The sequence below is a fragment of the Trachemys scripta genome, chromosome 4 (genome assembly GCF_013100865.1).
Source record: "Trachemys scripta elegans isolate TJP31775 chromosome 4, CAS_Tse_1.0, whole genome shotgun sequence".
NCBI classification, from domain to species: Eukaryota; Metazoa; Chordata; order Testudines; family Emydidae; genus Trachemys; species Trachemys scripta.
Genome location: NC_048301.1, coordinates 106,133,994 through 106,147,889, shown reverse-complemented (window position 1 = coordinate 106,147,889; position 13,896 = coordinate 106,133,994). Strand labels below are relative to the sequence as shown.

The window sequence follows — 13,896 nt, the reverse complement described above, 5'->3', positions numbered from 1 at the left end:
ATGGTTGTGGTTAATATAGCTCGGGAGTTCACTTCTACCCGGGAGTCTGACAGCACTCAAAAGCTCATTCCAACTTGGAAGTTTGGTGTGGCTCAAATGTTTGTTCCAGCCTGGAAGTTTAGCTCAGGGGCTTGTTTTAGCTTTTGGAGTTTACTCCAGCCCAGAGAGCCCAGCCCAGTTTCAGAAGTTTAATTTGGGTTAGGAGTTCAGCTCAAACTAGGACCTAGAGCTGGTAGGATTCACTTAAAAGCCTTTTTGCCCTCAAAGGGGATTGAATACAGGGTTCAAAGTAGCAGCTGTGTTAGTCTGAATACAGGGTGGTTGCTTCTTCATGAAGCTGCTATTGGGATTTTTTTTTTAATTAAATGAAATATTTCCTGTGGGATCTTAAATGAAAAATCCCTTGTGTCCAGTATTTGTAATGGACTCCTGACTTCTTGTGTTCTTAATTCCATTAATTGCACTTGAGTCTATGACCCACAGCTCACATATAATGACTGTAGTGTGACACTATATTGGGGACTGACCCAAAGCCCATGGTAGGCAATAAGAAGACTCCCAGTGACTTCAGTAGGCTTTGGATCAGGCCCTTAACCCATCCATCTTCCATTCAAACTGGATCATCTCAAAATACAAACATCCATCTTTAAATGACTGTGGAGATACAATGGTGGTGGGCAGCAGTACAAACCCTAAGAGAGAATGGGTTGAAGCTATTGCCCAGGACCTGGCTGAAAGCACAGTGGCAAAGTACCAGAGCAGGGGTCATCTCTGTGATGGTGGAAGGAGGAAGCACCCAGTGGCAGAGGGGAGAGAAGGAACATGGTTTTCATATTAACTGATAACATTCAGCGCATCAATTAAGGAGTGAAGCTCATCCCTCACATTCTCCAGAGAGTGGTGGATCTTCTGCGAGTTGTCCAGAAGCTCAATGCTGTGGGTGTACGGATCGTATTTCACCGAGAAGGGTCGCTTGATGCGTGCAGCATAGCTTCTGTAGGGAGAGGGTAGAAGCAAATGTAATGAGTAGAAAGGGGCTGTGAGTGGGTTGAAAACAATGGGGGGGGGGGAGCGCGTATGCTGCCATGAAATATCTTCAAAACGCTCTCTCTGCTTTCAATCACTTTCCATTTTAACATTTTATCAACTTAAAAAAAAAATAAAAATCTGCGCTTGTCCCAACATCAAGTTTATCCCCAATGACAGTGGCAGAGATGTAGTCTTGATATATCCCTAGTGTATTTCCGTGTATTGGAGTCACACCCAGGATGAATTTGTTCCTGTGGACCATTTGTGGACCATGGGGGCAGAGAGGCTTTGTTCTCAGAGCTCTGCGGGCAAAGGGGAAGTTTGCATGGCTTCTCTGTACAGTGTCCTAACTCAAGTCAGTACTTCACTCTAAATTAGTAACCCTGCACCTGACTCAGCATTAACCCATTGACTTCAGTTGTAGGTGTAAACACTCAGCACCTCTCAAAAATCAGGACCATAGCCATTTGGAATAAAGATCACAGGATAAGTTAAAAAACAAAGGCCAAGATTGTCAGAACTGGGTGTCTGACATTAGGTTCCTATGACAATATTAAGCACCTAAGTAAGTCACATGATTTTCCGCTACTGAATAAATATGGACTTAGGATCCTGACATTAGACATCCATATTTGAAAACCAAAAAAAGCTTACAAAGATGGGGGAACAAGTTTGTTCTACTAAAGAGAGTATTTTTGATGAACCCCAGTTACATGAGTCATTATTTCTGATGGCAATAATTGATACTAGTAAACAGGTAACAGCAGGTTCACGTGGATAGAGGTGGACAGGGGAATGACTGAGTAGGATGATGATCACCCAAAGCATAAGAGAACTAGAATAACCAACAGTGTTAAACAATATCCTGCACATTTCACCTTGCTGCCAATATTTGACAGATCTGTAATACCTGATTCACCTGCATCCTTTACTGATAGTCTTTATAGTTATCAAGTAATATTTGTCTTTCCTTATGTTCTGGCACCCTCTTGTGGTCTTTAAAATGCCATTCACTTACAGTTAAAATAGGGAAATGTACGATCTTCCAGACCTGGTTGAAAATTTTTCTACAAATCCGTATTTTCCAACAAGAAATATCTGCCTGAATCAGAACAGTGACTTGCACCTGGGTGTCTCACCCTCCCAGTGACTGCCATAATCACTAAGCTATTGGTTACACTGGCATGGATGGTCTCTCTTGGTTTTTTTTTTTTTTTCTTCACAAAAATAATTTTTTCTCAAAGTTCTAGTTTTGTTCCAACGTGGAACGCAACCATTTGTCGAAATTTTTCATGAAATGGAGTTCTTGTTTTCTGGCCAGATGTATTGCCTTCCTTTCTCTCCTAACTATGCCTCTATTTATCACTAAAACCACAAGGAGTCTGGTGACACCTTAAAGACTAACAGATTTATTTAGGCATAAGATTTCGTGGGTAAAAAACCTACTTCTTCAGATGCATGGAGTGAAAAAGTGAGGTTTTTTTACCCATGAAAGCTTATGCCCAAATAAATCTGTTAGTCTTTAAGGTGCCACCGGACTCCTTGTTGTTTTTGTGGATACAGACTAACACAGCTACCCCCTGATACTGTCTATTGATGACTGTTTTTCATTGTTACTCGGATTAGAATGAATAGCTCTTTGAATGGTGGCTCAAAAGATAAAAGAAGCTCTGACAGGGCACTGAAAGAGTTAACATTACTGACAATGGTGGTCTTATTGGAACTGCAGTGGTCTGCTGCAAATTGGGATGTGGAGAATCCTGGGGGAAAACATTAATAATTAGAAATGTGGGCCCTTTGAGGATCCATATCTCAGAACTCCTTGGAGATCTTGCTTCTCTTGGTGCATAGGAACACAACATCCCCTCTGTAGGTAGCTTCATGGATAACTAAATAAGTGCCAGATTGTAAGCTCCTGGGGGCAGGAACTAACTTTTAGTTCAGCACCTACCACAATGGGGTCCTACTTCATAACTGGTGTGGTGCTGGGGAGTGCATTTCAGGGCTGAGCTTCCCAGACAGTATGGACGGGGCACTGTGAAGCTCTTGTTATGCAAGGCTAGTTGGAACCGGCACACAATAAAGCAAATTTCTTGCAAACCTGACGCTTAGGCTCCTAAAAACCTTTGTGGACCTGAGCCTGAGCGATCCCTGAGCACCACAAGTGAGGCTCCTAGATGCTAAGGTAATAATAATACTAGTGAAGTAACCTCATGTTCAACTCTTGTGTAATTCCTAAATGGCCTTTAAATAGGATCAGGCCTTGGGGTATCTTCCATCAGTGAGAGACATTCTAAGCAATCCTCTGTCCACACATGCAGCACAGTGGGTTTCTCAAAACTGCAGATGGCTAATTAATTATCTGTCAGTAAGAAAAGAAGCCTCATTTCTTAAGGAGGGCAGCCTGAGAGTGCTTACATCTTGGTAACCGAGTCCCAAAGGCCTGGAAGTGATGCTAGTGAATTTTAACATATTCAGGGGTTCCCTAAATATTCTGGTTTAAACATTGCAGATTCTTAGCACATTATTGAAAATGGAGCATTCCACCGTCAAGATGCCCTGGGCCTGTACATTGTGTGATATTAAAAAAAAACACCTTTTCTTTGCTAATGGCTAAAGGAAGCATACATTATTTCCCCCTGACACTAGAGAGTAAAATGATTGAGTATAAGTGTGTTCTCCTGGGCACAGTTTTTTGCATGGTCCAATAGACTAATCAGAGCAGTCCCCTACAGAGAAAGGTATAAAGTAAACAACAAATCCTGCAGCCATATTCTCCTGCCCATCATGAATGCTCACTACTCACACAGTTGTACGTTAGAACTGCTGGCCAACAGTGTGGTAGGGACAGGGGACATGAGCCTGGAGATCAAGGGGAAAATTGGGCCACAGACCTTGGGATCCCCAACCAGCCATGAGTCTGGTCTCTGCCATACTCTGCAATAACGGCATGTCTGGCAGATGTGCCATGTCACCACTAAGTGTGGAGCTGGGGCTCCACTCTGTGACCCTTCTGATAGGATTCCTGTAGTAGAGATAGAAGTATCCATTCCGTTAGCTCATTCAGTCTGCCCTCCAGCTCACTGCAATTGACAGGTCTAATGCCTATGAATGATTAAGGGTTGGACGGGTGGGCACTGTGGCCTAGTGCTTAGAGCAGAGGTTTAGGAGTGAGAAATCTTGGCCCTGCTGTGTGAGCTTTGCAGAGTTGCTTTAACCTCATTGTGCCTTAGTTTTCCTACCTAAAACTGAGGCTAATCCTGTAGGGCCTTGTGAGGCCTAATTAATTATGGTTTCTAATGTGCTTTGAGGTCATAAATGGGGACTTTCAGCTAAAGTGCCATATATACTCATTCATAAGCCGAATTTTTTTAGTAAAAAAGAGAAGCACCAGAGTAGGGGGTCAGCTTATGAACGGGTATAGACAGGGAGAGGTGGGACACAGCCCCTCCCCCCAACAAAGGGGGCAAGGAGAGGCAGCACAGCCAGCAGAGACAGAAGGGAAGAGGCGAGGCCAGAGTCTCTCCACTTCTCCAGTCTCCAAAGCAGCTGCAGCTCCGGGGCTGGCAGGCTGCGGCCCTGGCCCCGCCCGCCCGCTGGAGCATGCTGCAGCTGCGCCGCCCAGCCCTGCCCGCCAGAGCACGCTGCGGCCACGCCACTCAGCCCCGCCCACCAGAGCAGGCTGTGGCCGCGTCACCTGGCCCACTGGAACATGCTGCGGCCGCACTGCCCGGTCTGGCCCGCCGGAGCAGGCTGCGGCCGCGCTGCCTAGACTGCCGGAGCAGCTCCAGCCAGGCCAGAGACATCCTCCCCAGATAAGGTGGGAAGGGATGGGATGGGGAGAGTGTGGGGGTCCTGGGCTAGGGGTGGGGTCATGTGGGGGGTGGTCACAGGGGTTACTCCCCTGACCTCCAGCTTCTCCCCCCCCAAAAAATTTCCCCACCAGTTGCTGTCTCGGCCCATCAGGGTAAGCAGTTGGCTGCCGGGACACTTTGTTTACTTAGGTTTACCTCCGTGCCCGCAGATGCTCAAGGTAAACAAACCATCTCGGCCCGCCAGCGACTTATCCTGATGGCCAAAAGTTTGCTGACCTCTGAATTATAGGGTCGTCTTATGAATGGGTCATACACATTTTCCATTTTTACTTATCCATCTTGGCTTATAAACGAACCGGCTTATGATCGAGTATATACGGTACCAAGTATTGTTTTGAATGATGCAAAGAGGAAGGCAGGCCATGATATAATTAACTGTATGTATTTAGTTGCCCTGGTGGCACTTCCATTCTGGATCCTACCTGAGTTTGTCTTTGGCATCATTGAAGCTTTCAGATACAAAATACACTGGCTGGTAGTTCTGATCCTGGTAGGGCTGAACAGCGGCAGCATCTGGGTCAAAGTTCCGGACCTCCGGCTCGTCCGACAAGGAGTGCTGAGGAAAGTACGAATAAAAGCCAATACTTAAAGGAGGGGAAGGAAGTTTGTGTGCATGAGAGAGAGAAATGCAGAAAGTGGATTCGCTAAAGAAACTGAAGGTGTGCAGAGGGGAAAGGGGCCCTTTGGCGCAATGTGTCTGAGCAGAGAAGAACAAGGTAGGTCGAGACTTACTATTAGCTCCCCATAGGAGGATAGGAGCCCAGCTCCATAAGCTTTGATTATTCCATTCTGTTTGCAGAGCCCAAACTCCACTGTAAACCAATAAAGCTGCGAAGGGAAGAGAAAAACAAGCAAGGAGTCACTCCTCCTCCTTCTCCTCTTCATTTTTCTTTCACCTCCCCGCAGACCGTTCAGATCAGAGAACAGCCTTCCTGGGGCTGTTAGATGGGCTTGAAAGGAAAATAGAGAGGTCACTGGCCACAAACCCAGATCAGATCACTCATACGCTTTGGAACAACTTGCATCTCTCTAGCCTGTCTGCCTATACTGTGCCCATCACTGTCATATCTGACTTGCATTGACTAATTGAAACCTTCTCAAGAATAAATCCCTCCTTCATAGCTCGTGATGAGCTGCCTCTTCCCTCCCTCCCCCCTTTGGAAGATCTGGGAGCATGGTGCTGTCTGGTTTCACTGCTGGAAGGAGTGAGACAGACAGCAAGTTAGTAGTTTTACTGGGGTCCCCAATAGCATGGGGCTCGAAGCATTTGCTTGTGTTGCAGGTGCTCAAGGCCAGCTAGTCCCAATGTGGTTCACACATTTCTCTGGATAATGTACTAAATAATCTGGTTATATCACTGAGTATTCAGTGTCAACAAAATACCTTTGTGAATGGGCCTTGAAGTTGAACTTGGTTAGGCAGACTTAAAGGAAAGGGATTTAACTTAATCCAGCTCCAAAGATTCCTTTCAAGGCTATGCAGTAAATCCCACATCTTTGACAGCGTGATGCCAGATGATAAAGAATTGTGAGTGCCATTGTCCATGAAACTTAATGTGTGGCCAGGTGAGCTCTGCTCAACCTTAGTCTTTTGTAATTGACCTCTGTCCCTGTGAGTGAGGTAGACTGTGTTCCCAGCATGCACTGCAATGCTGCAGAGCCCCATGATGAGGCCCTGTGTTTCATTGGTGGTATGTGACGCTCTGGAGAAGGCCACCTAAGAAGGGAACCAGAACTCTGTGTTCTCCACTCACATGCTCCAGTGGTGTAATGCAGCATGCTGTGTGGGAAACAAGCCAACAGAGGCTCCCCAGTGACATATCTGCTGATTGGACAGAGAGAACGTGAGGGGAGCGACAATGAAGACGTTTGGAGACAGGTTTCAGAGTAGCAGCCGTGTTAGTCTGTATCCGCAAAAAGAACAGGAGTACTTATGGCACCTTAGAGACTAACAAATTTATTAGAGCATAAGCTTTTGTGGACTACAGCCCACTTCTTCGGATGCATCCACGAAAGCTTATGCTCTAATAAATTTGTTAGTCTCTAAGGTGCCACAAGTACTCCTGTTTTATTTGGAGACAGGACATTAGTGACTGATCTTAATGCCTCTACTGAACCTGTCTGTATGTAACTCAGGAAAAACTGCCCCATTTCCTAACTAAACCACATCTTCCTGAATCATGCCAGCCACTAATACCCAAGGAGGAGAAGGAGCTCACCAGTTCTGCTAGAGTAACAAGGATCCCTTCAGAGTAAAGGAAAACTTACCGTTGCAAGTTTCTCAATCTCTTCCTCAGTAGCTCCCAACGATGCCAGTCCAATATCCTAGGAAGAGAAGGAAGAAGGTTAACGCATAAACACGGGTTGCACCCAGAGCCATTTCAATCCAGTCAGTTTTGCTAATGGGTTTGGCTTCTAGCTTGCTCAGATGTCACTCATTTTATGGACTTCTCACACCACCCCCAGTTAGCATCCCAGAAACCAGCATCCAGGGGGCAATACGCTAATTCTGAGCTTGGTGTGTAGCAGCTGCTTCGGTATCATTTCCTCTAACAGCTTGTGCCACGGAGGCTGAGAGTGCAGGAGGAAGAAGGATGATCTTGTGGTTAAATCACCAGGCTGGGATTCAGGAGATCTGGTTCTATTGCTTGGTTTGCCACAGACTCCTTGGGCAAGTCACTTAATCTTTTGGTCCTCGGTCCCCTATCTGTAAAAGAGGGATAATACTTCCTCTCTCTCTGTCTTGTCCATTCAGTCTATAAACAAAGAGATAATACCACACCTGACATTTAAGGCCCTTGATGGCCTATCTCCACCTCCCTATCATCTCTCATTCAGTATCAAGATGTCAATTTCTGCCTCCAATCAGCAAATGTCAGCCTGTGTCACTCGTCTGTTATATTTTCAAACAAGGACCTTCATGCTTTCTTCTAAGCTGACCCTCCTGCTCGGGAAGAGCTCCCCATAAACATCCAGAAAGCTGCCTCATTATTTTCCTTGAAATCCCTCTTTAGAATTTTCCTTTTCCATGATGCCTACCAGAAACTTGAAAACAGTTTGGCTACTGGTGCACTGAGAACACAGCCTACCATGCTGACCAATACTGTCTCGTTGTTTCCTTGTACTCCCCCAGCTGTCTGTATCCTTCTGATAACGTATTTAGACTGTAACCTCTTTGGGGCAGGGACCTTCTCTTGTTCTGTGTTTCGCATAGCAATTAGCACAACAGGGTCCTGGTCCATGACAATAGTCATGTCAATAGTAATAAAAATACTACTACATCTCTACCCCGATATAACATGAATTCGGATATAACATGATAAAGCAGCGCTCCGAGGGGGCGGGGCTGCGCACTCTGGTGGATCAAAGCAAGTTCGATATAAAGCGGTTTCGCCTATAACGCGGTAAGATTTTTTGGCTCCCGAGGACAGCGTTCTATCGGGGTAGAGGTGTACTACTAATGATGTAGGTGGGCAGTCACCCATCAGAAATGAACAAAGAGTAAAAAGCACAGCTCGAAGTAGAGAGGGCACAAACAACCTGTGATCTGAAATACATACACACCATGTATTTGAGGAACAGTTACTAAGAATGACTACGTTCATAAAATGCAAAGTTTGATCTGTGGATAATTTGGGGGAGGGAGGAAAGGCCTAAATCCATTGGATAAATTATTTGCTGTGGTTGATACTCTGTTCCGCTCTAGTCCATGATCCTATAGCATGCCGTACAACAGGGGTCAGCAACCTTTCAGAAGTGCTGTGCTGAGTCTTCATTTATTCACTCTAATTTAAGGTTTGGCGTGCCGGTAATACATTTTAACGTTTTTAGAAGGTCTCTTTCTATAAGTCTATAATATATAACTAAACTATTGTTGTATGTAAAGTAAATAAGGTTTTTAAAATATTTAGGAAGCTTCATTTAAAATTTAAATTAAAATGCAGAGCCCCCCAGACCGGTGGCCAGGACCTGGGCAGTGTGAGTGCAACTGAAAATCAGCTCACGTGCCGCCTTCAGCATGCATGCCATAGCTTGCCTATCCCTGCCCTACAATAACTCCTGCTAGCGCAGTGCTAGGAGTAAGCTCCCACACAGCTACTATTTCCATGCCATTCCCAACCATACTGCTGGGGAAAATTGGAAGTGAAGTTGCTCCCCTATAGTCAACATAACAACGCAGATCCCTAAGTAATCCCTGGTGGGATAAGTTGGGACTGGAATTTGAGTTCTCACACCATTCCCTAAAATGGCTTCTGAGCATCAGGACCCATTGCTGGGCTTTCAGTGCAAGGACCAATCTGCCCTAATTACCTGGGAGAACTGTGCGAACGTCCTGTCGGCCAGCATTGGTACGTGCCCCAGAAGTTCGTGACAACAGTCCCTTCCATTGGAAAGAAAAGAGGAAGGATGGATTAGTCACTGCTAGAGGGTTGAATCCCATTTCCTGGTTTTACACTGTCAGGAGCAGTGTGAGGACAGAGAGGATACTGCATTGTACCCGGCCATACTCACGGCTCTGGGGAGTGCATGGGTGAGGATGCATGGCGGATGTACTGCGTGCACTGGAATACCCTGAAGGCCAAGCTGGATAGGAAGTCACGTGCAGACAGCAGGCCAGCCACAGGTCTGAGCTGGAACCCAGTTCTCTCTGAAATAATCCAAACAACCACTTATTTATAGGGCCCTACCAAATTCATGGCCATGAAAAACATGTCACGGACTGTGAAATCTGGTCTCCCACCATGAAATCTGGTCTTTCTTGTGCTTTTACCCTATATTATACAGATTTCATGGGGGAGACCAGCATATCTCAAACTGGGGGTCCCAACCCAAAAGGGAGTTGCAGGGTGGGATCACAAGGTTATTTGAGGGGGGTTGCGGTATTGCCACCCTTACTTCTGCGCTGCCTTCAGAGCTGGGTGGCTGGAGAGCAGCGACTGTTGGCTGGGCACCCAGCTCTGAAGGCAGCAGCGCAGAAGTAAGGGTGGCAATACCATTCCATGCCATCCTTACTTCTACGCTGCTGCTGGTGGCAGCTCTGCCTTCAGAGCTGGGCTCCCGGCCAGCAGCCGCCACTCTCCAGCTGCCCAGCTCTGAAGGCAGTGCCACCTCCTGCAGCAGTGCAGAAGTAAGGGTAACAGTACCCCCACCCCCTAATAATCTTGTGACCCCCCTCCACACACAACACTCCTTTTTGGGTCAGGACCCCTACAATTACAATGCCATGAAATTTCAGATTTAAATAGCTGAAATCATGAAATTTACTATTTTAAAAATCCTATGACGGTGAAATTGACCATGAATTTGGTAGGGCCCTACTTATATAATGAAAGTCCTTTGAGCCGAGTCTCAGGGTGGGGTGTTCATTAGTCATGATAGTATTATCAGCACTTACAGCAAAAGCTATAGTACTGTAAGTGAATGTCTTCAGTTTTACCTTGGCAGACCTAGCATCTCTACTTGCAATAGACAATAAATTCCCTGCAAGCCAAGAGGACATGGTGACTGGGCAAATGCTGAAATTCACCACTAGGTACAATGGGGTCCATACACGAATATTTCAGTGCTTGGGCTCTCCGACACACCCTCCACACTAGCCCCTACATTCCTGGAGTTGATTCTCACTCCTGTGCTTGGAACACACATTTCCACTCTAGACCGCCCCACCCCCCAATCCTTCTTTGCACTTCCGACCTGGAAGCCCATGCTTCAATGCACTCCTGCCACCACCCTGAATTCTCAGACTGGGCCCAGAATGCTCGCTGGCTCCCTCCCTTTCTCTATAGTCACTCTGACTCCCCAGAGGAGTACACACTGTTGCATGCGCCCCTGCCCACTTCCCTCCTGGAGCACACAAGACCTCTCCCTTGTTTGTACTACCTTACAATACCGTTCATGCTGTCGGCCTCCATAGCAAGCACTTGTTTACCCTAACCTCCAGTTCCCTCCTGCAGATTCACATTCTACCTTGAAATGCACCCCAGCCATTTCACGGATTCACATGTCTACATGCTGATACCCACGACCCTGTAATCCCACTCCTGGCCCTGGAATGTGCCCACACCCACCTTTCAGGAAGCAGGAGACATCCTCCAGTTGAGGAATGTTGTTCTCGCTGTAGCCGCAGAATCTCTCTAGCAGGTGAAAGGCCTCCAGGTGCTCTTTGCAGGCATGAGTCGGGTACAGACTCTTCAGTGTGGTGTAAACCTCCCTCCTTCAGAGTGACAGATAGGAGAGAGGGTGTGAATTCAGGATCTAGCCCTGCCGGCCTTTGTTGTGCCTCTCATCAGGACAGACAACACCCAGTACGCATCCTGCTGGAATTCCTCTCCCTGTTTTTTTTATTTTATTTTATTTTTTAAACCATTGATTTTCGATCTGTTTACACATACATGCTCGAGCACATGTGCATACACACACTCTCCACCCAAGTGCTTCTTGCTGACTGTGAGAGTGGAGAATTCAGAGGCCACCTTCACAGGGACAATTCGTGTATCTGGAGATAACTAAGGCTAGGTCTACACTACCCGCCTGAATCGGCGGGTAGAAATCGATTTCTCGGGGATCGAATTATTGCGTCTCGTCGGGACGCGACAATCAATCCCTGAATCGACGCGCTTACTCCACCAGCAGAGGTAGGAGTAAGTGCCGTCGACGGAGAGCCGCGGAGGTCGATCTTGCCGCCGTCCTCACAGCGGGGTAAGTCGGCTCCGATACGTCAAATTCAGCTAAGCTATTCGCGTAGCTGAATTTGCGTATCTTAAATCGATTCCTCCTCCCCGTAGTGAAGACTCAAGGTCAAGGTGCATCAAGAGAGTTCATTCTAACTGGGAACAAAAATCCAGTCCCAGTGGCTTTATCTGTTAAAAAAGTCACACTAGTGAGAGATAAATTAAGAGAGACAGCAGATGGATAATCCAGAAATACACCTCAGCAGCTCCCCTGATAAGTCATCTTCTCATTAGTGGTCCTACCCACCAAAGGTAAGTCTAAACGGCAAACAGAGACCTGCAGGTGTGAGTCTCAGAGCCCAGGTCTACAGACTCAGGCTCATGGGGCTCACATCATGGCTCAGCCCGACCCTGTCCCTAGGCTCGGAGGCTCGCTGCTGTGGGTTTTAAAACAGTTTAGACGTACCCTAAGAGGAGCCTCTGGAGACCATAAGAAGTGGAACTGTAATGGACTTTAGGTACAGCCCTTATAGGGTGACCAGACAGCAAGTGTGAAAAATCGGGACGGGGGTGGGGGGGTAATAGGAGCCTATATAAGAAAAAGACCCCAAAATTGGGACTGTCCCTATAAAATCAGGACATCTGGTCACCCTAAGCGAGGAGGAGCAGCAGAAATTGATTTATGGTACCAAAGAGTCTTGGATCTGCCTTAGACCTTATAGGTGGCTGAGCAGTTAGCAAGTAGAGTGGCAGTACAGGGTCAGATTTCCTCACATGCTGCATCTCTTTCTCGGAGTTACGAATATTAGCATCATCTGACGTGCTTGTTCTTTAGGGATGGGTCTCCTGGACCCTCCCACTTAGGCTTGGTCTACACTAAACCCCCAAATCGAACTAAGGTACGCAACTTCAGCTACGTGAATAACGTAGCTGAAGTTCGAAGTACCTTAGTTCGAACTTACCTCGGTCCACACGCGGCAGGCAGGCTCCCCCGTCGACTCCGCGGTACTCCTCTCGTCTAGCTGGAGTACTGCAGTTGACGGCGAGCACTTCCTGGTTCGACTTATCGCGTCCAGACAAGACGCGATAAGTCGAACCCAGAACTTCGATTGCCAGCCGCCGAATTAGCGGCTGGGTGTAGACATACCCTTAGAATTCCCTTAGCTCCCAAAAAGAACGAGGAGTACTTGTGGCACCTTAGAGACTAACAAATTTTAGTCTCTAAGGTGCCACAAGTACTCCTCATTCTTTTTGAGGATACAGATTAACGCAGCTACCACTCTGAAACTTAGTCCCCAAGGAAACCCTTGCAAACAGTCAGAGCTCTTTACAGAGAGGCTATTAGGCAACATCCACACCTTCGTGATACATTTTTTAAGACACTCCACCACAACCATTCAGTTCTCAACTTCCAGTATTGGCCCCAGTATAAACCCACTACTGTTTTCTGATTTCTGTATTTGTCCAAGGCACACACCCCCATAGCTGGTCAATGGGGCAAAATTTTTTATTTCTTTCATGGTTCCTAATTCAGCTGAATGGAGTCAGAAAGGATTTTGCATTAAATCAACACTCACCATGTAGCTATCTCATCTGCCCTGTACTCCACTCTAGGGATTGGCTCCCCGCTGCAAGGCAAATATGGGGTTAGGGACGATAGGAGATGGGAAAACACAATAACAACATGCTATACACTCTGGGGCCCCAACCTTAAGAAAGCTCCCCCATCCTTTAAGAAAAGAGCACTACGTTTACGATGCACAATATCTGCACAGTATAATATGGATCAGACAACTTTAAACCTAACACATGGCTAGCATATGGGGCACAGGGTTAGCACAGGTCTAGTAGGAAACATATGGGTCATAAATAGAGTTGGGTCAAATTTTTTGATCAAAACTTCTTTTCGGCCAAAAATGCAGATTCAGTGACACCAAAACTTTTAGTGAATTTCTGTCAAGATTGTTCAGTTGTTTGGGTCAAAATGAAAGCTTAAAAAAAAATCTAGAAAAATGAAAACTTTGTTTCAAAGGTTCCTTTCATTTTATTTATCATTTTTGTAATATATTAAAAATGCTCAAAATCAAAACAAAAGGTTTTATGGTGCGCCCAACAAAACAACATTTTACAAATATTTTGATTCACTGAACCGGTCAAAAAAACCCCTTCATTTTTGTCCCCACCAGAAATTATTTTTTTCTTTAATTTTTCACAGTTGCCAGCGAAAATTGAAAACGGTATTAGTTGCCCAGCTCTGGTCATAAGGCTAATTAGAGAGACAGCTAGTATATGAAGATGGGGCTAGCATGGGTCTAACTGGAG

The 13,896-nt window shown here is 46.2% G+C and overlaps 1 protein-coding gene across 1 annotated transcript in view; it reads right to left on the bottom strand.

Moving 5' to 3' along the window:
• Positions 1-13,896, bottom strand: part of TH (tyrosine hydroxylase) — a 33,138-nt gene continuing 19,242 nt past the window's right edge. Inside the window, exons 6-13 of the mRNA XM_034770278.1 lie at positions 13,152-13,202; positions 10,972-11,117; positions 9,416-9,551; positions 9,215-9,284; positions 7,172-7,228; positions 5,637-5,732; positions 5,327-5,460; positions 1-994 (exon numbers count right to left, since the gene is read on the bottom strand). Of these exons, the coding sequence (XP_034626169.1) occupies positions 835-994; positions 5,327-5,460; positions 5,637-5,732; positions 7,172-7,228; positions 9,215-9,284; positions 9,416-9,551; positions 10,972-11,117; positions 13,152-13,202 (850 nt within the window). The 3' untranslated portion in view covers positions 1-834. The remainder of the gene's footprint in view (positions 995-5,326; positions 5,461-5,636; positions 5,733-7,171; positions 7,229-9,214; positions 9,285-9,415; positions 9,552-10,971; positions 11,118-13,151; positions 13,203-13,896) is intronic.